Below are 23,320 nucleotides of genomic sequence, written 5' to 3'. Positions count from 1 at the left end.
GCCACTTATGTGAAAATGAAATGATGTAAAACTAATTTTACGACTCAGATCAGATTTTACGTGCTTGAAAACTTTTCTTGTGCCTCAGTGCTGCAACACGTGTTTCCCATAACCCTTCTGATGATAATGAAGACACCTTACAGCGTATTTCTGCGTGCTACATCACTATAAAGTGAAATTGTTTTCGCCTCACACCGGATTTTACGTGCGTGATTTATGTATACAGATGCGGTAACTTTGAACCTCTTTACCTCCGAAACGGGCAAAGATATCAATGAAATTTTCAAGGCTGTTCGAGCTCGGGATCTTAGGAACATACAGCAAAAAACGCTTTTTTGGGATTTTCTAAGAAACCGCCCACGAACTTATGGTACCTCCATAAGCTCCGTGAGGCCCACCAAAGATCATAACAAACGCAAAGAGAACCAACCGATTTGCTCCATTTGTGTAAGCAGGAGGAGTGGGCAACATTCATATTTTGACCCTATACTGTATGATACTGACATTAAGACGATCCTTATGTTGGATATAGATTGGTCCTTACCCCAAGAACTATCCAAAACACTTGATCGCACCTTTCTATCACCAATAGAACCCAAGGATGAGTCCTGGAATAATCTCGTTTTTATGCATGGGTTTGCCCGCCCGGTTGGCCGTGCGGTCTAACGCACGGCTTTCCGGGCGGGATGGAGCGCCTGGTCCCCGGCACGAATCCGCCCGGCGAAGTTGTGTGGAAGTCCGGTGAACCGGCCAGTCTGTGGATGGTTCTTAGGCGGTTTTCCATCTGCCTCGGCGAATGCGGGCTGGCTCCCCTTATTCTGCGTCAGTTACACTATGTCGGCGATTGCTGCGCAAACAGGTTCTCCACGTACGCGTACACCATCATTACTCTACCACGCAAACATAGGGGTTACACTAGGCTGGTGTGAGACGTTCCCTGGGGGTCCACCGGGGGGGGGGGGGGGGGGGGGGGGGGGGCCGAACCGCACAATAACCCTGGGTTCAATGTACAATGTAGGGCGGCAGAGATTAACATCTCTGTAATGATCGGTCTTTGCTGACATCCTCGACAGCCTAACTCTGCTTGACTTGTGCATATACTCCATCATGGGATTTGTTGTTGACAATACCGACTCATTCAGTTTAAACTGCAACTTTCCTTCAGTGAGTGCTAGATAAAGGGATGATTCCCACTTGGATAACACTTCCTTGAGCATTGTACAGGAAGTGTGCATCACTCAGCGGGCTTCATTATCAACAGGCTTCCAGCAGAATGGAAAAAATAGTGAAAACCCAAAGCTGAAAAGTTACCTTGTGGCACACTCCCTTGCTGGAGTTTCTCCTAGTAGTTGAGGACACATCTCCGTAATGTCTTTCTACTTCGTTTACTCTCTTGTCATTGTTTTCGTCTTTTATTCTTTAGTTCGTTTTCTATAAATTTTCAGATATGCACTCTGTAAATTATTTGCAGGCTCATTCTGAGACCATATACCTTTGTTTCACACGAATTCTCGGAATCTGAAACAGAAAATGTAGTAAAAAAGTTATGGTGAAGATTTGTAGTTGAGAGAAACCACCAGAGGTGTCTCAGTTCTTTGTAATTACTGCTGCACAATGAAGAAATACTCGATACAGCAACAGCAGTATGAACTTGTTATCATGGAGTAAGAATCCACTGGCGTTGTTGAATTAAGAAAATTCAAAAGATATCGAATTCAAAATCTGAAAATGTTCCCTCTAGAAGCAAAGCTTTGTGTAGTTTGCTAATATTTCACCACGAATCTGCAAAACACTGTCTCACATCATCATAATGATGTGAAAGTTCCTTCGATAGAGGTCTGTCTCATCTCTTGTACTATCACTGAAAATTTAGTCAAACTGCAATGAGAGGTCCCTCCCACAACAACAATGGCTCTTGAAGAGATTTGTTTGACTGCTGTTCTCAGGTGATACTCTTTTCTCAAGGTCTTTGAGCCTCCAGTTTTGTAGATGTACAACAACAAAGAAATGAGGTTCAGTACCGCTGATTGTTTGAGTCCGACGTTTTTGTAAACTGTTTATTTACAAATTATTTGGGTAATATTCCTGAAAGATGCACATTGATAGTGTAATATGTATTTCTAGACTCTGTTTTGCATACTAATCTCAAAATGACATTAGCTTGCATTTGGAGTGCATGTGAATAAAAGATAAGAAGCTCAAATTTGTGGTTTTGTTGCCTAGTAACACAATTATTTTCTCTGTATTTCATTTACCACATCATACCCATTGTCTATAAAGTTATTTTGAATTTTCCTTGTCTTCTATTTCACAAGATATGTGTAATTGCTTCAACAACTTGCCTGAAAGCCATTGCACACTACCACACTGTTAACTAAAATCCATCATACAGTCACCTGGAGTCTCTTCACAAATATTTGGTTAGCTTTATGATACTTTTGACTAACACAACCCAGAATGAATGGAAAATGTTCAACAGACACATATTTCAATAAACATAAATGATTTATTAGATAGGGTCAGCAGCACTATCAGCTGGTTCACTGATGATGCTGTTGTGTTGGATGACTGAAGGGGCTACAGAAAGAACAGCACAAAATTTCTACTTTCTTCAATGAACAACAGCTATCAGTAACTTTGAACAAGTACAAAACGATGCCCACAGTAAAGAGAGAGAACTTAACAGTACCGCAAGATTGGTGGTGAACAACTGCAGCATGTCACATTATTTATAAATTTAGGGATAATACTAAGAACTGATAGAAAAAGGGCAAACATGTAAAAAATGAAGAAAATAGGTGAATAGAAGACTAAGATATGTTAGAACGAACCTGTTACAGCATACTTGGTCTGTAAAGAAAATAGCATTTAAGACACTAGTGAACCTAATAATACTGCACTGGGATTTGGAGTCCTTCCCAAGAAGGCAGCAAAACAATTCAGAGATGCACAGATAGGATCACAATAGGTGGTATAGCTCACATAAAAGTGTAACATAGATGTAAAGGGAACTTAAATGGAAATCTTTGGAAGGAGATCAACGTTGATCTTGGGAAACTCTTTTGGATGAATTCGTGGAACCAATATAAGAATATAAGAGGAAGGGTGTGTGAAAATTCTGTTGCGAGTCTCATATGTCTCACACAAGGGCATGAGAGTAAGAAAAGAAACAAAATGTTTTCTGTCTATCGTGTTACACAGCTGTGGTAAGTTTTAGAATTGACATTATGTTCCACTACAAGCTCCTGTTGAAAGTATTCTTTAATAAGAGACTGGTTTCAGTCCCAGACCATTTTCCAACACAGTTTGGGTAAACAACAAGAAAGAAACACAATGTCAAAAAGTTTACTGCAATCTTCATAGGAAGTAAACATGGAATATTGTACAAAACACTTAAGTGATAGAATTATCAGACTGGAAAGATAGTTTGCAACATTTTAGAGACTTAAATATGCAGATCTGCATACACACAGGAATAAGTCCATAAACAAATAAATGTGACACTTCACATAAGCTGTACCAACGCAGCACTAATGATCTCGTCTTCAATGGAATGCTAAACTGTGATACTCTTTCTTGTTAAACAAGAAGTAATGTTGATCAATTATTGGTTGTTGTTTTTCTAATTTATGCATTAAGGCTGTGGCACTACACAGCAGAAAGGACTTCATTTACCTTTGTACAGGAGTAAATGACATGAACCACAACAATTTTTATTGTTATAATTTCTCTTGTTGCAGGTTTCCCTGGCCACCATGGCTGACATGTTGGTGGATTATGTGGTGTTTGTTGTGTTCATCTTGGTCTCCGTGTCTGTGCCATTGTACAGGAACCTCATGGAAGGCAAGGAACGCACTAAAGCTGCCTATGTGTTTGCTGCAGGCAGTAGTGTTTCTATGTTTGCTATGATGCTGTCAATTGCTAGAGGCATGCTCGGAGTAAAAGCCTTTCTAGGTGAGTACCTTTTCATCTTTATAGCAACAAAACAAACATCTGAACTTTGTGACCATGGATGCTTTTTAATTCAATGGAACCCAGGCTGTTCCTGTGTTTGTAAAAAGATACAAGAAACATCCATCATGTTTTAGGCCAGTAGCATGTATGGATGTCAAGTAACTCTCATCAATACCAAAGATAATGTGAGGACTAAGGAATAACATTTCAATGATTGGTTCATTTTCCAAACTGATAATGGACAAGTGCTCTGCATGCTCCTCATGAATGACTTTATCCAGGAAGATGGGATCAAATGAATGGAATGGCCTGTCTTATCTGCTGACATTAACTCAAATTAGGGTACTTTGAGCCAGCTGAAACTTGTAGTGACATTATTATAGGAAACCTCTCACATGTTGATTAATCTCATGAGGGCCTCTACTGAAGATTGGGGGCAGGTTTGAGCAGTGATATTTCAATGACCCTGTGACATGATGCTGAGGAACATCCAATCATGTTCTAATGTGCATGGTGGAGCAGCACAGTATTGTTACCAAACCACAGCAGCAGATTTTTGTTTCATGGAATAAAGACATGCACTTTCATACAGACTACCTTTATTTTAGCTATTGTTTTGTTTTCATTTCACAGCACAGTTCCATTTTTAGTCTCATGAAGCTCATCCTTTGATTCACTACTCCCCTTAAATCTAAGCCAACACATGCTCACAGATATTCAGTTGGGGAGAAACTGTTCCTAAGTTGTTTATAACATAAATTACTTCAATGGTGCTTTAAAAAAGTGTTATTTCCATTATATATTGCGTGCCTCAGCGATACAGATGGCTGTACCGTAGGTGCAACCACAATGGAGGGATATCTGTTGAGAGGCCAGACAAACATGTGGTTCCTGAAGAGGGGCAGCAGCCTTTTCAGTAGTTGCAGGGACAACAGTCTGGATGATTGACTGATCTGGCCTTGTAACATTAACCAAAATGGTCTTGCTGTGCTGGTACTGTGAACGGCCGTAATTTTTCCCGAGGACATGCAGCTTTACTGTATGATTAAATGATGATGGTGTCCTCTTGGGTAAAATATTCCGGAGGTAAAATAGTCCCCCATTCAGATCTCCGGGCGGGGACTACTCAAGAGGACATCGTTATCAGGAGAAAGAAAACTGGCGTTCTACGGATCAGAGCGTGGAATGTCAGATCCCTTAATTGGGCAGGTAGGTTAGAAAATTTAAAAGGGGAAATGGATAGGTTAAAGTTAGATATAGTGGGAATTATTGAAGTTCAGTGGCAGGAGGAACAAGACTTTTGGTCAGGTGATTACAGGGTTATAAATACAAAATCAAATAGAGGTAATGCAGGAGTAGGTTTAATAATGAATAAAAAAATAGGATTGCGGGTTAGCTACTACAAACAGCATAGTGAACGCATTATTGTGGCCAAGATAGACACAAAGCCCATGCCTGCTACAGTAGTACAAGTTTATATGCCAACTAGCTCTGCAGATGATGAAGAAATTGATGAAATGTATGACGAGATAAAAGAAATTATTCAGGTAGTGAAGGGAGACGAAAATTTAATAGTCATCGGTGACTGGAATTCGTCAATAGGAAAAGGGAGAGAAGGAAACATAGTAGGTGAATATGGATTGGGGGGAAGAAATGAAAGAGGAAGCCGCCTTGTAGAATTTTGCACAGAGCATAACTTAATCATAGCTAACACTTGGTTCAAGAATCATAAAAGAAGGTTGTATACCTGGAAGAATCCTGGAGATACTAAAAGGTATCAGATAGATTATGTAATGGTAAGACAGAGATTTAGGAACCAGGTTTTAAATTGTAAGACATTTCCAGGGGCAGATATGGATTCTGACCACAATCTCTTGGTTATGAACTGCAGATTGAAACTGAAGAAACTGCAAAAAGGTGGGAATTTAAGGAGATGAGACCTGGATAAACTGAAAGCACGAGAGGTTGTAGAGAGTTTCAGGGAGAGCATAAGGGAACAACTGACAGGAATGGGGGAAAGAAATACAGTAGAAGGAGAATGGGTAGCTCTGAGGGATGAAGTAGTGAAAGCAGCAGACAATCAAGTAGGTAAAAAGACGAGGGCTAATAGAAATCCTTGGGTAACAGAAGAAATATTGAATTTAATTGATGAAAGGAGAAAATATAAAAATGCAGTAAATGAAGCAGGCAAAAAGAAATACAAACGTCTCAAAAATGAGATCCACAGGAAGTGCAAAATGGCTAAGCAGGGATGGCTAGAGGACAAATGTAAGGATATAGAGGCTTGTCTCACTAGGGGTAAGATAGATACTGCTTACAAGAAAATTAAAGAGACCTTTGGAGAGAAGAGAACCACTTGTATGAATATCAAGAGCTCAGATGGCAACCCAGTTCTAAGCAAAGAAGGGAAGGCAGAAAGGTGGAAGGAGTATATAGAGGGTTTATACAAGGGCGATGTACTTGAGGACAATATTATGGAAATGGAAGAGGATGTAGATGAAGATGAAACGGGAGATACGATACTGTGTGAAGAGTTTGACAGAGCACTGAAAGACCTGAGTCAAAACAAGGCCCTGGGAGTAGACAACATTCCATTAGAACTACTGACGGCCTTGGGAGAGCCAGTCCTGACAAAACTCTTCCATCTGGTGAGCAAGATGTATGAGACAGGTGAAATACCCTCAGACTTCAAGAAGAATATAATAATTCCAATCCCAAAGAAAGCAGGTGTTGACAGATGTGAAAATTACCGAACTATCAGTTTAATAAGTCACAGCTGCAAAATACTAACGCGAATTCTTTACAGACGAATGGAAAAACTGGTAGAAGCGGACCTCGGGGAAGATCAGTTTGGATTCCGTAGAAATGACTAACCTTACGCCTTATCTTAGAAGAAAGCTTAAGAAAAGGCAAACCTATGTTTCTAGCATTTGTAGACTTAGCGAAAGCTTTTGACAATGTTGACTGGAATACTCTCTTTCACATTCTAAAGGTGTCAGGGGTAAAATACAGGGAGCAAAAGGCTATTTACAATTTGTACAGAAACCAGATGGCAGTTATAAGAGTCAAGGGGCATGAAAGGGAAGCAGTGGTTGAGAAAGGAGTGAGACAGGGTTGTAGCCTCTCCCCGATGTTATTCAATCTGTATATTGAGCAAGCAGTAAAGGAAACAAAAGAAAAATTCGGAGTAGGTATTAAAATTCATGGAGAAGAAGTAAAAACTTTGAGGTTCGCCGATGACATTGTAATTCTGTCAGAGACAGCAAAGGACTTGGAAGAGCAGTTGAATGGAATGGACAGTGTCTTGAAAGGAGGATATAAGATGAACATCAACAAAAGCAAAACGAGGATAATGGAATGTAGTCAAATTAAATCGGGTGATACTGAGGGAATTAGATTAGGAAATGAGACACTTAAAGTAGTAAAGGAGTTTTGCTATTTAGAAAGTAAAATAACTGATGATGGTCGAAGTAGAGAGGATATAAAATGTAGACTGGCAATGGCAAGGAAATCGTTTCTGAAGAAGAGAAATTTGTTAACATCGAGAATAGATTTAAGTGTCAGGAAGTCATTTCTGAAAGTATTTGTATGGAGTGTAGCCATGTATGGAAGTGAAACGTGGACAATAACTAGTATGGACAAGAAGAGAATAGAAGCTTTCGAAATGTGGTGCTACAGAAGAATGCTGAAGATAAGGTGGGTAGATCACATAACTAATGAGGAGGTATTGAATAGGATTGGGGAAGAGAAGTTTGTGGCACAACTTGACTAGAAGAAGGGATCGGTTGGTAGGACATGTTTTGAGGCATCAAGGGATCACAAATTTAGCATTGGAGGGCAGCGTGGAGGGTAAAAATCGTAGAGGGAGACCAAGAGATGAATACACTAAGCAGATTCGGAAGGATGTAAGTTGCAGTAGGTACTGGGAGATGAAGAAGCTTGCACAGGATAGAGTAGCATGGAGAGCTGCATCAAACCAGTCTCAGGACTGAAGACCACAACAACAACAACAACATACAAAAAGAAGACAATTGTCAATATTCCATGAACCTTCCTAATAAATTGAAACTTAGTGCTGGATTCGGTTTCAAACCACATTACATTTATTCTGTAGGCAACAAGCCCTATTCATTTCAGTAGTGATCATACTGAAAGATGGGAATTTCACTCTGGCAGACTGAAGTTAGGTCAGCCTCTGTGGCTGAGAGATCAGCGTAGATGGCTGCCATGCAGAAGACCTGGGTTTGATTCTCAGTATGGCCAAGAATGTTTCCTTGGTGGGAGGATTGGCACAGGGTACACTCAGCCATTCAGGGATTATTTGATCAAATAGTAGCTGCTCAATGGTCTGCTAAGTCTGAAAAACAGCTGAGAGAGTGGTGTGTTGACCACATACACCTCTGTAACACATCTGCATGATGGGTCTTCACAGCTTGGATGGGGAGCTCAGTTTAGATTTAAGTTGTGAAGTAGTTCACTTAGCTCGGACAGTAATATGTTGCCTCTCACAGTTTGTACCTTTCCAGAATGATAATTTCAGCTCTTGCTTCACAGCTGAGTGAAAGTTCTTTTCATGAGAAACATACATGTTGGTAAAATGCTGTTGTCAGCACATCTTCCCAGGATAATTTCAGTAAAGAATATTCCTTCCCTCAAGCCAACTGCCTCAAGGTCAAGCGCCACTGAATAAACATGGAAATAGTCATTAATTATTAAGTCAATGCACATTTTATACCATAGAGCCAAACAGTGGCCTCAAAAATGTGAAAATGTGATTCTTAAAATTAAATTATTTGCTTAGGTTTTATCACACCAGTTCTCACAACTAGGATAACACTCCGATATGAGGAATATGAGTTGACTTTATTTTCTGATGGCTTACTCAGTGTTCAATCTATATGGTTGCCACCTTATGGTATATTTTATATGAATTTTTGGTTTGACTTTTATCTATGCTTTTCAGGTTATCCATCTGAGCTTTATTACAGAGGAAGTGCTATGTGGGAAACACTGTATGGTATAATAGCTGCATACCCAATAGTTTGTTTTGTGTTTGTTCCTGTCTACTTTAACCTTGGAATCACATCAGTCTATCAGGTTTGTTTATTTTCTCATTTAAATTACTCATAGTGCTCATATTACTCATGCTGCTCAAAAAATTAAGAATTCATCTTTTTTTTAAGTTACAAGGCTAATTTGTTTTGTTGAGAGTTCCTCACATCTGGCACATTGTATACAATGTACCATTCACATCATAAAAATTGCCCATTGACAGTCACAGACAGAGTTAAAATCCTGTAAAGACATGACACAAATGAAAAAGAGAGTGTCAGATTTTTCCTTTTACATTGCAAAAATTTTAAAGAGGAAATATTACTCCAGAAATAACGTGAGATTTGCCCTGTTAGTATTCTAGAGCTATTCCAAGAAGATAATCATCTTTTCTCTGAAAAGAACACATTGATATTACCTTCATTTGTAGTTATACAAAAATAGTCCATCTAGATTGCACTTTATTTCTTCAAATGGATAATGTGCTTCAGCAGACTGCCATCATCAGATCTGTTATAAGACATAAAAGAAATGAACACAGCATACACTTATTACTAGAAGGCAGATGTTCTCACTAATTGATGAAAGAAAAATACAGTATGTTGATATGAAAGATACACACAAAAAACTTTAAAAAAATTATGAGGATACCTTGACAGACAAACCTCTCTGACCATCGACTGTGTCCTCACCAACCATTTCTTTGCAAGGTAGACTAAGTTTACTCTATGGCTGCCAAGCAGTGTGGCATGCTTTTGTATTCATGCCATATAGTCAATAAAGAATGTTCTAACCAGCACTGTGTCATTACTATCACCCTTATCTTGTCCGCAAGTAAGATTCCATACTGGTGACCCATGACAACCGCTTAAGAATCATCTTCATGCTCCAACATCTCTGGATTTGGATACTACATGTTGACAATGCAACCATTATGGAATTGGCATACAATGCAGTTCTCAATGCAGGACAGCAATTTACATATGTAAGTGTGCAGTGTTTTTCAATCGACTCCACAATGAGCCATATTCATCAAAATCAAGCATGACTTTCATCAGTACAGTGCTACGGTAGTGGAAAATGATACTGAACAATGTAATCCTACAGACACTTTATTAGGTGATTTTGTTCCAGACTCTACTCTGAAATCAGGCCAGATAAATGCTGTGCATCATCTGCTTGAAGAGACACATTTCTGAGTGAACTGTTGATGCATCTGCCACAACACATTCAAACTCATTTAAACCATTCTCACCACAACATGTGGCCCAGCCTGATGGACAATTTTCAGACATTACTGTGACTCCTATGACTGGCTGAACTACAGATGGTGAGCACTCATCTGCTGTACAATTCCGGATTTTGACTTGGTCGTTGGCATGACCATTCGCTGATGACACCCTCATCCACTATAGTGCTTAACCTAAATTGCTGTCATTTTGCCCAGATCAACTCACTGTCTGGCTCACAGTTGTTGAGAGTATCGTCACTACATATGATATATCAAGTGACAGTGCCAAATTTGTCACATTACTCAGTGACCTCAGTGAACATGCAGATGTGATCAGTGGCATTATTCTTTTGCCCCTATCTGATAATAAATCTTTCACAATGAAATCTACTCTTTTCTGATGCCCCTCCTGGATGCCAGAGCAACAGTTACAACAGTTCTTTATGAAAAATACCTTCAGGACAGGACACCTTCACAGATTTGGTGCTGGTTGTACATATTAGTGGATTTCAAACTGACACCAGACTACACGCTCTGGACCGTCTGGGTTGTCAAACTCCTATCTCAAGTTCAACTTGTGATGATTTTACATGAATGTGGACCACTGGACTGCAAGTTCACATTGGCAGAAAGAATCTTTACTATTTTGCAACACTGACAATGTATAAATAATCCTCCAAACATAGCTTATGGCATTCTTGTCTTGCCTTCTGCCTCATTACAGCTGAGCCAGACTGAGCTCATCTGACTCTTGCTGAATGTGACATAAACTCTGCCACATGGGATGGTGAGCTTCTTGTGACCACAACAAACAACTCCATAACTAGCAACCACACCTTGCACACTGACATGCCCGTAAGGAGATGGATTTGCTGGTTTCACATGCAATTTGGTGACACCTTGCATAACTGTTGCTTGCCGTGTGGCTACGCTAAAGTGACAGGTGGTTTGCAATAAGCACACCAGGTCACAAAGCTAACTGAAGTTGCCTTATTCCATGTCGTGTCAAAAAAAACATCTTTCACGCCACACAGTAGCAGGCTTTATATCTTTCACTGCATTAATTAACACTGTTTCGTCATTCACATGGCTTCTAACATGAGTACCTCACCTCCTGGTCTATCTTCAGCATCAAGTGCCATTCCTGGCATACATACTCCCGGTCATCAGATGTGACATGCTGCGGATGGAGATCAAACCCCATAGAGCTATTATACCTGAAAGGCCAGGGTTTTTGCCAATCTTCAATTTTGGTTGCCCTGCCTTTATAATCGCTGATTGAGGTCAGCAGTTTGAATCAGCATTATTCAACAAACTATACAACCACTGCAGTTTTTGTCAGTACCGTACCTATGCATAGCACCTGAAAAGCAATGGCCTCATCAAATGCTGGCATATACTTTGAAAGCTACCCTTAAGTGCCTTTTGGATCAATGGACCAAGGCCATTTTTGGGGTACTGTTGGGAGTTTTCTCTGTGTGCAAGGCACAAGGATGACCATGGTGTCTCCTAGGTGGAGGTCTTATGCAGTAAAGCACTTGCTCAACTGACAGACTTTGTGCATCAGGCATGATTGACATCAAACAGCAAATAGCACACCTTCAGGTGTCCCCTCCACAGCTGCATAACACTTTGTGGACCTTCATCCACTAGGCACTAACTGCCAGTGATTTCATCATACTTCATGATGATACTGTTCAGCTGGTACTCCAGCCACCAAACAAGTTTCTCAATTACAAAGTTCACAAAATTGACATCTTGCCTGATGGCAAGCCTAAGACAGTCTCAATAAATTGGCTCAAGCCAGTGTGGACCATACGGAACAACACTTCGAACGATGATGTATCATTTGCTCTGACCCGCACAGTCTTGCCCACAGCTACAGAGCCAGATACCATGGATGGTGTCTTTGAATTATATCTCAGTGACTAAGAGTTTCTGTCAGTTCTACATGTAAAACTATTTGACAAATAGGTGGTGATCAAGGGGGGGGGGGGGGGGGTCATGCCATGCGACAAACCAAAACAGGATTCATTGCCCATTAATTCTCATACATTTACAACCTACCTAATCACCTGGACCTGGACACCATTTCATGACACCTATCATCTAAGGGTTTCCTCTGTATAACAGCCTAACAGCCCCTAGGACACCACATCAGGACAACTCTAATCTAGTGGATCGTGATGCTCCCTTTTCACTGAGGGTTCACACTAGCCCTGGCCCAGCATCGGACATCTACAGTCATTCCCTTTATGGCTACCTCCACTGCCCCCACCCCACCTCTAGGGGTACCACCTATATGCCATGACACGAGAGAGGTTTTCTGTTCAGAAAGTGGGCTCAGTTCACTCCATGGATGCCAAGCATTTTGACAAGCTTTTGTATTAATGCCATATGGCAAATAGAGAGCATTCTAATCAGCCCTGTGTCATTTCTAGCTGTTACTATTACCTTACCGTGGGGTAAGATTCCACAGAAGCAATACATTGTATTACACCAAATAGTACATGATCATGCTGCATATAAGGACATACTGGTGGTAGCAAAATCATCCATATTTTTCTTTCATCAGTTAGTGAGCACATCTTTCTAGCAACACATGAAATAGCATGTATCCTGTGTTTAGTCCTTTTTTGTCGTAAAATCAATCTGATGATGGCATTCTCCTGAAATGTGTTACTCATTTGAAGATAAAATATGAGATCAAGGCATACAATTTTTGCATAAGCACTCCACAGTCACAGACCTCTAGACTTCCCGTCTTCCATTATCTTCATTTATGGAGCATAGTAACCAAAGAGCAAATATCTCATCAGTGGTCCTTGTAGCTGAATGGTCAATGTTTAGCTTATCCAGGAGTACATTCAGATATAAAGTGTGGAAAGTACATAGTGACACGCCTGCTCTTATCCGTACCAACTTAAAGGTCACATTTTTGTGATTATGCACTTTGACTGATTGCTGCACAATATTGCACAATTTTGTTAATTGGGTTCCTTCATGCATCTTCTCTCATCTCCACATTTTCACCATAGTCCTGACATGTTGCTTCAATAAGACGGAGCTACCTTTTTAGGCCTGTTGCTCTGTGATATTTCAGCCAAGCTAATTTACAGAGATTTTTCTTATGATAAAATAAGTATTCACAGTAAGCTAATATTGATAGGTATTTAATTTATTTGATTTTTAATCACAATGGAATATTGCATACTTCAGTGTTCTCCATTAATGTCTCACTCGAGTAGTTAGCATATCACAGTCTTTGCCATCTCTGCAAAGAAATATTACAGCATTGCAGTTAGCAACTCGCAACTTTTCACATCCCTTTGCACCTGGTAGTTTCAACTATAGACAACTCCGGATAAAACTGTGATAAATGCCTATCGTACTATTTTCAGTTTGCTTAAGTTCCCCATTAATCCTATCACAGATCTCAAAAGTAGATGGTTTCTCTGTGTTTCAATTATACGTGCACTGCATGATATTCACTCAATTTATCAGAGACATTCTCCATGGGAAATTAATAGGAAATCAAGAAAGTTTCCTGTACTCAGAAAGGTGATGAGTAGTAGTATTTGTAGATACAGTAGACCAAATACAGTTTTTGCAATGTGAAAACATATTGTTGGTGACAGGAATGTCTTTTGAGATCTCTGGAGAATGAGGTGGTCCAAGAGGGACAGCCATGGTTAACACTGTTGTGAAAATATTTTGATACATAATTGCTATTTTTGCATACATTTCTGTTGCACACCACTAGACACAACACCAATAATGCATGCAACAATGGACTGCTTGATTTACAGAAAATCTGCTTTTCAGAGTGCCACATCCTATATTGTTGGCTGCTTGTGTAAAGTTTTGGACTTAAAATTCTAAATGTAGTCACATTTATTTTCACGATAGTTATTGGTTGAAATAACTAATTCTGACGGTTTTTACATTGACCTGTTAATTTCCTAGACTGTTTTCAACACTGTGTTAGATAGAAGAAGAAAACTTTTGGTGACAGAGATAATAATACTTGCAACAATTGAGAAACTCAGTTGTGGCATCTTCTGCCACTATTTTAATGATGTGGGGTGACCCTGACATGCCACTCTTGACTTCTGCAAAATATATGAAGAAGAAAAGACTTCATATAACTAATTAACAAAAATTACAAAAAATAATGTATTTATAATGAAATACCACTGGAACTGTTTAGATTGATACAAATGTCCATTACCATTATTAGAATATTTTGTGTTGCACTATCTGGTTTTGTTTTCACTAGTAGTTCTATATGGACACATACAGAGAGACTAAGTTAATCAGCTTAATTTTAGAATCACCTTAGCACTTCTCTTCTGGAGGAAAGAGTTTGACACAACGGAAGGCCAGGGAAGGGTATGGTGTTAATGAGGACACTGCACAACAACTGATAAGATGATATTGAGATACTGGAGAATCCAGGAGGAACCTGGGAACTATAATTTGGCATGTAACAACATAAGCACAGGATAATGAACTTGTAAATACATAATAGCAAAAATCTTTTTTAAAAGTGGTCCATTTGAACCATACTGCTGCATTTCCCAGGTTGATTGACAGTTTGGTGCTGGTTTTCAGAAGCTTTACTATAAAGAATACAAGCTTCTGTCAAGGAGAGGCACTATGATGAAGATTGAGTCTAGCAATTAGCATTTGCTAGTAACAGTATCAACTGAGTTTGGAAAAACATAATATTTTCTGATAGATTAGTCTTTTTCTCAGCAAATGAAGATCCAGTATGAGTATATAGGTTGCAATGTGTTCATTTTGTCCCAGAATTTATCTGTACGTCATGTTGCAGTAGCAATATGTCTGTAACAGTTTGGGACTGGATATGCTCAAGTGGATTTGGAGTACTCAGAAAAGATGATAAACTTATTGTTGCCCAATGTATATTACAAGTAATTTTATGATTGAATCAATGTGACGCCTATATCCTATGACTGAATCTGTTTACAGCAAGACCATTTCACAGTACACATCTCAGAAATGATGCAAAGATGATTTACAGAGATAGCCTCCTCCTGTACCATAATTCAGGCTATTGGAAATGTTTTGGCAAAAAAGAAATGAACCATATGGATAACTGGTCTAACCTCATGCCAAAAAACTGCCACAGCCTTTGGAATGTCACATTAGTTAGCTGGGAAGAGTTAGCAGAAAATGTATATGTAAACCAATTCATAGACTTCTTTCCTCACAGAATATAGATAATCAATTATACTAACTGATAAATAAACCACATGCTGTGGACTTGACAGAACAGAAATGTTAATGACTGTTTGTTTGTTCTGATCATTAATCTGATTACTGCAGTAACTCATAAAAATTGACATAAATGAGATATGAACTGAATTCTGCTATAACTCATTTGCTTTCCAGACTGTAGATTGTCATTAAGCCATGATGGCATTATACTAATGACTGTGATATCAAGAAATTACTTACTGTTTTTGACTCCACCTCACATTAACAACTATTTTATCTATGTCTGTATTCCAGCTCTGGCCATTTTTATTCTGTCAAGTGTATCTTCATTTTGCCAGATTATTGTACAAAAATCCATAATCATAGACCTATTTTCTTCTCTGCTCATTTGATTCACTTGAAGTGGCAGTTCTTGTTATAATGTGATTTAAGAGGAAAAAAATTCTTTTTCCAGAAGCTGAAATTTATTTGATGAATAACATGGTGACTAAACATTTCCTCATAAATACTTCAAGATAAAATTAAATATAATTATATAGTTTATAATCCACTTACTGTGTCTCACATAGTAATTTATTATTTACAGTACCTGGATCTCAGATTTAAATCAAAACTAGTCCGCCGCTTGGCAAGTCTGACCTATCTGATCCGTGGTGTCCTAAACATGGGAGTTACAGTGTTCACGCCATGTGTTGCACTGAAAACTGTAGTGGGGATGCCATATTGGGCATCTATAATTTCTATAACAACAATCAGTGTGGTATTCACATTATTGGTGAGTTTACAAAAAACTATGTGTTCTCTGCATCTTTATGTAGCATGATTTAATTGCTCTGAAATTCTTAGTACAAAATTTCAATTTCTTCCTTCGAATCTAAAAGTTTTGTCTTTTTAAGATTGTGGTACTGTAAAGGTGAACAAGAATAATGTCAATGACTTCTTCCACAATTCTATGCTAGAAAAATTTCGTACCTGAAGCTAAAAATTTCATAAAACTCATTTCAGTATAATACTTCAAAAGCCATAGTGTGATACAATATTGAAAGCAGTAGAATTAATCATTTACCATACAACTGACATGTTGTATAGTGAACAGATCCCTATGTTTTACACCCTATCTCCTAATTTGAAGTTCTTGGTCTCCAGCAACTACACTGGACTTGTGTTTAGGAGGATGGTGGTTCAAATCGTAATCCAACTCTAGATGTCCTTTCTTCCTTCTTACCTTTCTTCTCCAACAACTAGAAGACCACTTCATATCCCACCTCCAAAATTTATCCATTCTACTGTGTTCTTACTATGTTCTTTGAATGCCATTACCCAACAGGACATATCCTACCCCTCCCAAGTAATGCCCCATTCAATCCCTTGTACCATCCAGACCTTGACTTGCTGACCTCTTTCATCTGCTGCATCTCCCAAAGCTTTCTCCATAAAACCCAGAAACCAAACAAACCTAGAACACTGTTATGCTTAGAATGGATTATTAGATAAAAATAACAGACGAGTTGTGTAAGTGGAGGAGCACTACCTTTGTGCTGAAAATAAATGCCTCTGAATTTCTTTGGAAGAACGTGGAAGCTCTTTAAATAAAACAAATGCTATTCTACATCAGTTTTCTTCATGTCTACATATTTATTTCTCATCATTGTCACCCTGGTGATGAACACATTTCTCCCAATGAGGGACCATTTTGTTGATACTGCTACTGCAGAATGTTTAACTTTGTTGATAGAACCACAACCTCTCCTCTGCTTGCACCACTTCATCACTATGAAAGTGAAATCTTCAAAGATGTTCTTGATTTTGGAAACAGATGAAAATCAGAAGGGCCCAAGCCGGGCTTGTGTGGAGGGTGATCGATGACAGTGAACCCAAGGCATCAGATTGTTCCAGATGTCAAAGTGCTTGTTTATGGTCTGCATTGTCCTGCTGAAGGAGAAGATGTTCAGTGTGTAGACAAACTCTTAAATTTGAAGCTCAATTACAGTACTTTGTTTCTCACAAATCAGCAAAGTTACATTACACACCACCATGTTACATGCTACAATTTGAAGCTCTCTGTAATGGCACAGGGCTGCAGATATGTAGACATGAAGAATAAGGATGTAGAATGTTAGAAACATTTGTTTTAATGAAAAATCTTTAAGAGTTTTAACAAAAAACATTTTTGGAAGTGTTACTTTTCAGCACACCTTCATACAAGTAATTCCCATAGTTATAAATGTGAGTAGATTAAGAATGGTCATAAGTGGCCATTAATAAGCATTACAAAAACAGCCCACAGTGGCTGTGTATGCCATTTCATGTATAATCTAACTCATTACACATCTCTGATGGATCTCATTTGTGATATGATTTATGTCTTTGTGGCAGTGCTGGAGCCTTTGTCTGCAAGGAGGATAATCAATTCAGGGTCTATACAAACCTATTGATAGCTGTTCTTTTCTCAAACAATATGCTCATGTTTTTGGGCATGGACTTAGCAAATGAGGGTGAGACTAATTTGGTGGTAAGGAATTTCAGGAAGGTAACCAGTGAGTGGTTGGATGGGAATGAGGGACGCTCACAAGTGGACAGACATATGAAATAGGAGAAGAAGGTTCAATATTGGCTATTGGTTGGTTTTGGTCTGAGAGGCTGGTGACAAATAAGTGTTTCCAGTGAAGGAAATGGGAGGAGGAGAGTAGGCCCTTGACCAGCCAATTATGACTGAATCTGGGGATGAGGAAGGAATCTTGGCCTTGGTTAACCAATGTCTCCAACTCATTGTCCATTCCCACATCAAGGACGCAAACTGTCTCTAAACTATCAACATTCCATTAAACCATGATTCCAATTCATCACTTTTGATACGACCTCTTTTCATAACAATAGCCTTTATGCTCATGCCCTTGCCACTGGTAAATTCCACCTCTCCCAGCATCCTAAAACCTAAAACCTGCTACCTCATTCCTTATACACCTGATAAATTACATCCTGAAAGAAGGAAGGAGGAAAGTTACAGTTTAGTATCCTGTTGACATCATGATCATTAGAGATGGAAATTACACCCTAACACGTAACTACTTTTCTACATATAGCCTAGTCACCTGTGGATATCACATATGCAGTCATGAACAATTTCTTGCTTCGTGTGTTGAAGGTTTTACTAAGACATTCATAGACAGTTACAATCCTTCAAACCTAGACAGATCTCTTATATCATTTCCACACATGCCCCAAATTCTCCAACTGTCCCCAGGAAACTGGAATAAATGAACCATATCCTTTACCAGGAATCAATGTCCAATCATCACGCCCAGAAATGAAATAGCCTACTCACAATCTTATCCTATACTCCAAAAGTGGTATTCCACCAACCCCACAATCTAGTAAATGTCTTGGTCTGCAATTTAGACACCCCTATTCCATACCAATTATCAAATGTGTAATACCCATGTGCATCCATCCAGTAAATCCTATTTCAGTCCTGTCACAACTATATCCTACCCTGTCTATGGTACAGCACCCATAAAAACAGGTATGTGATAAATCAGCTCAAATTCAATGGCTGCTTTACAGTTCATCCTATATGGATTCCACACTCCTACCTCACTCCCAATATCAGCTTCTCTGAATTACATACAATCCTAATGCACATGCACCTCAATCTCTCTCTCTCTCTCTCTCTCTCTCTCTCTCTCTCTCTCTCTCACTTAAATTGAACTCTGTAACATTATAAAACAATTGCTTATGGAGTGTGGGAATAAAGAATGCTCAGATACTTGTGCAATTAGTATAATCTCGTCTTCATGATCCCTGCAGGAGTCACATGTAGGGAACCGCAGTTATCTTTAGATTTGTGACTAGTACTGGTTCTTGAACATTTTTAAGCAGGTTTCTCCAGGATAATTGGCTCCAGTCTTAAAGAATGTACTACTTCAGGTTTTTTAGCAGTCCCAAGATGCTCTCCTGTGTGTCAAACAAAATCTGTGATCATTCATACTGCCCTTCTTTATAAACATTCAGTATCTTCTGTTAGTTCTGCTTGGTATGAGTCCTGCACATATGGGCAATATTCTAAGATGGGATGCGTAAGTGCTTTGTAAGCAATCTCTTTACTGGACTGATGGCATTTTCCCAGCATCCTGGTAATGAAATGAGGTCTGCCACCTGTTCTACACATGACAGAGCCTATGTGATCACTCTATTTTATATCCACACAAAGTGATTCACCCAGGTGCCCATGTTGTAGGAAAGTGATGGCAGAATGTAAATATTTTTAATTAAAGGAGACAACTCATTCAAAAGCAGAAGCATTGAGTTGTCGACAGGCATACACAGAAAGAAAGAAAACTTAGCAGCTTTTGGAATAATCCTTTTTCAAGCTAAACACGAGTGCGCGCGCGCGCGCGCGCGCACACACACACACACACACACACACACACACACACACACACACACACTTGGCCAGCCGGAGTGGCCAAGCGGTTCTAGGCGCTACAGTTTGGTTCGAATCCTGCCTCGGGCATGGATGTGAGTGATGCCCTTAGGTTAGCTAGGTTTAAGTAGTTCTAAGTTCTAGGGGACTGATGACCTCAGAAGTTAAGTCCCATAGTGCTCAGAGCCATTTGAACCATTTGAACACACACACACACACACACACACACACACACACACACACACACACACACGCACACACACACCTTTGCCCCTGTGTGGTAGAGGCTGGACGAACAGTGGCAGTGCTGCATTTAGGCATGTGGACTAGGTTGCGGTTGGGGTTGTGTCAAGTGGGGTGGGTAGAGGGAGAAAAGAGAGCCAGGATGCAGGGAGAGGTTTTGGGGTTGTGTGGCCAGTGGCTCAGAGGGAGACAGCCAGACTGCCAGCTAGAAATACAGGAGAAAGGGATGGCAGGTGCACTGGCTAGGCACGTGATGCACTGTTGTCTGAGCCAGTGGGGAGCAGAGCATGCTGAAGGTGATGTGGGGATGTGGATTGGGATGGGTGACAGGAAAGAGGAAGTGGAAACTATTGAGTTTAGGGTGTGGGGACAATGGGTTACTGGAGATTGAGGCCAAGACAATTATGAGAACAAAGACCGTGCTGCAAGGAGAGCCTGCAAACTGGCTCTGTCCCTCTGAGTAACTAGCCTCTCATCCCCAATCTCTCTCCCTGCCTCCAACCTCTCTCTCCCTCCATGCACCCTACCCAACACAATCCCCACCACAACCTGCTCCACCTGCTGAAATGCAGCATTGGCAGTGTTTGTCCAATCCACACCGTATAGGGGCATAGGTTGGTAGGTGTGTGTGTGTGTGTGTGTGTGTGTTTTACTTTAGCTTGAAATTGCCTGTGCCTATCAGCAACTCCAATCCAAAAGTATTTACACCCATGTACACATATGAGGTATCTCATTGATATTGTAGACATAGGATACTATTTTTCTGGATTTTGTGAAGTGCATAATTTTGGATTTCTGTATGCTGCCAACATCTGCATCACATTCAAATCTTATCGAGACCTGCTTAGATATTTTTGCAGCAAATAAATTCATCATCTGAAAAAAGTCTGAGGTTACTGTTAATATTGGATGAAACAACAAGTTTTCTGTTACCATTCACTGTTTATTTATATCCATAATGCAATTCAAATGTTCAAACTTCCATCATCAATTTGATTTATATGTGTTAATATGACATCTGCATGTTGTGTTATGACTTTGGGGCAATCTGTGGCACAGTCTAATTGAGAAACAAAACACTATTTCAGAACATAGGTTTGGGGAGATTTTTGACTCAAAATGAAATATAACTGTAAACATGAAAATAAAACAACTAAAACAAAATACTTTCAATTACTTTCACTTTATATTTACATTTAGTCAAAACTTTCCCCAGAACTATGTTCTGAAGTAGTGTTTTGTTTCTCTAATAGGCAGTGGCACAGGTTACCACAAAGTTGTAACACAACACATACATGTCATATTAACAGATGGACGTTTATAACTTTGAAATTTGTTGTGGATATAAACAAACAGTGACTGAACAGTAAACTTGTTGTTTCATTCAGTATCAATAACAGTCACAGTAAATCCTATCCTAAAATGTTTGCATATAAAGTTACTATTAATATTGGCTGCTTCATCTTTAATATACATCATGAACAGCAAATACATTTCTCAAGGGCATGCCTGAAGCAGTTTTCACTTCTATCAATGACTATCCATCCAAAACAACATGCTGCAGCCTTGCTGTAAAGTAGTCACGCATGACAATAACATTATGTAAAACGGATCTGTATTAGTTCTGAAGAAAGACTGTTTGAAAGCTTAGCATTGTTTTCAGTCTTGATTATGTGCCGATCAACTGCTCTAGTTAACATTTGTTCTCATACAGTTTCTAAATCTACCTACAGCTTGTGACCCACACAGTCATTAGAATTACTAGTTTCAAACACCAGATTTTACAATAGTACTCATGATTCAGAAATTACAATAATTTTTTAGTATAAATGACAGTGGCAATGGTTATTTGTGCATTTAGAACGAGGTAAATGCTTATGATATCATTTGGAGTTTAGTCTGTAACACTAGTTTTGAGCAATGCCTGACATTCTTGCCACTACAAATTTTCAAACTTAGTATTGATACCAAATTTTATGAGCTGAATGTTTCTTCCCCACACTTCCCAGTGTGTGATCAGAGATTTGTGCTTTCATTTATAGTTCTATATTGGATGTATGAAACAGAATGTGGAGATCTCTGAATACAGCAATCATAACAGATTAATATTCTGCAACTTAAGCTCAAAGATCCCTATCCTAAGTAGTGAATGAAATTTATGTAGAAATTTTTTTGTGAAAGTCATTGACATATGTCTGATGTTTATTTGTTCTTTGTCACATTGGTTTTCTGTATTGACAATTTACTTTAATACACTAACCGGTCATTTTTTTCAGGGTGGACTAAAATCTGCAATACATGTTGATATGATTCAAGGCTTGGTGACTATTGCATGCAGTGTGACTATAATAATTAAGGGAGCACTAGATGTACCAGGAGGTGTAGCAGACGTATTCAAGATACCAAGTGAACAAGGAAGATTGCAGTTTTTTGAGTAAGTTTGATATATTCCTGCAGTATGTAATGCGCATACTGTTAAAGTGAAAAATTGCAGTCAAATAACTACTATAACTCTTCTATTTTTTAAAAATCATGGTATCTTCAAACTCATTCTCATTTACAGCTTTGATCTTGACCCTACAATCCGTGTTGCAACACTATCAGCTGTGTTCGGTCAACTTTTCATGTCACTGTCAATATTTGGCTGCCAACAAAATTTTGTGCAAAGATATATCAGTATGGGATCCGTTCGTGAAGTTACTAAGTAAGTTCTTGAAACAATAGAATCTTTTTAAATTTAAGATTCTTACAGTTAATGACATAAATTCATAGCATTATTGATATGCAAATATTATAATGAGAGTCTGATAATCATTTATGTTTGCTTAATACCACAGTTTTAATATTGTGAACAGAATAGCTTATCCTAAAGCATACCATGAATTAGTTAATAATTAAATGTTGTTTTCTTTTTAGAACACTCATGACAAACATACCTGTCATCACAGTATTGTTTAGTTTGTCTTGGGTAGTTGGCATGGTCATTTTCGCCAATTATGTTAACTGTGACCCACTCTCTTTGGGCTACATCAGCAAGATAGATGAAATAGTGCCATTCTTTGTGGAGGACAAGTTTTCGTTTTTGCCTGGATTTCTGGGACTTGTCATGGGATCTCTCTTCAATGGCGCTCTGAGGTATACTTCTATAAATAACAATAGTACTTTAAATTAGC

General features: G+C 39.0%; 1 protein-coding gene across 1 annotated transcript in view; it reads left to right on the top strand.

The window, feature by feature from the left end:
• LOC124788048 (sodium/iodide cotransporter) overlaps positions 1–23,320 on the top strand; it is a 333,961-nt gene that overhangs the window by 280,146 nt on the left and 30,495 nt on the right. The window contains exons 4-9 of the mRNA XM_047255115.1: positions 3,741–3,954; positions 8,918–9,051; positions 16,068–16,256; positions 22,424–22,581; positions 22,711–22,851; positions 23,064–23,282. Of these exons, the coding sequence (XP_047111071.1) occupies positions 3,756–3,954; positions 8,918–9,051; positions 16,068–16,256; positions 22,424–22,581; positions 22,711–22,851; positions 23,064–23,282 (1,040 nt within the window). The 5' untranslated portion in view covers positions 3,741–3,755. The remainder of the gene's footprint in view (positions 1–3,740; positions 3,955–8,917; positions 9,052–16,067; positions 16,257–22,423; positions 22,582–22,710; positions 22,852–23,063; positions 23,283–23,320) is intronic.

The sequence above is a fragment of the Schistocerca piceifrons genome, chromosome 3, assembly GCF_021461385.2.
Source record: "Schistocerca piceifrons isolate TAMUIC-IGC-003096 chromosome 3, iqSchPice1.1, whole genome shotgun sequence".
NCBI lineage: Eukaryota > Metazoa > Arthropoda > Insecta > Orthoptera > Acrididae > Schistocerca > Schistocerca piceifrons.
This window is presented reverse-complemented; position numbering and strand designations above follow the sequence as displayed.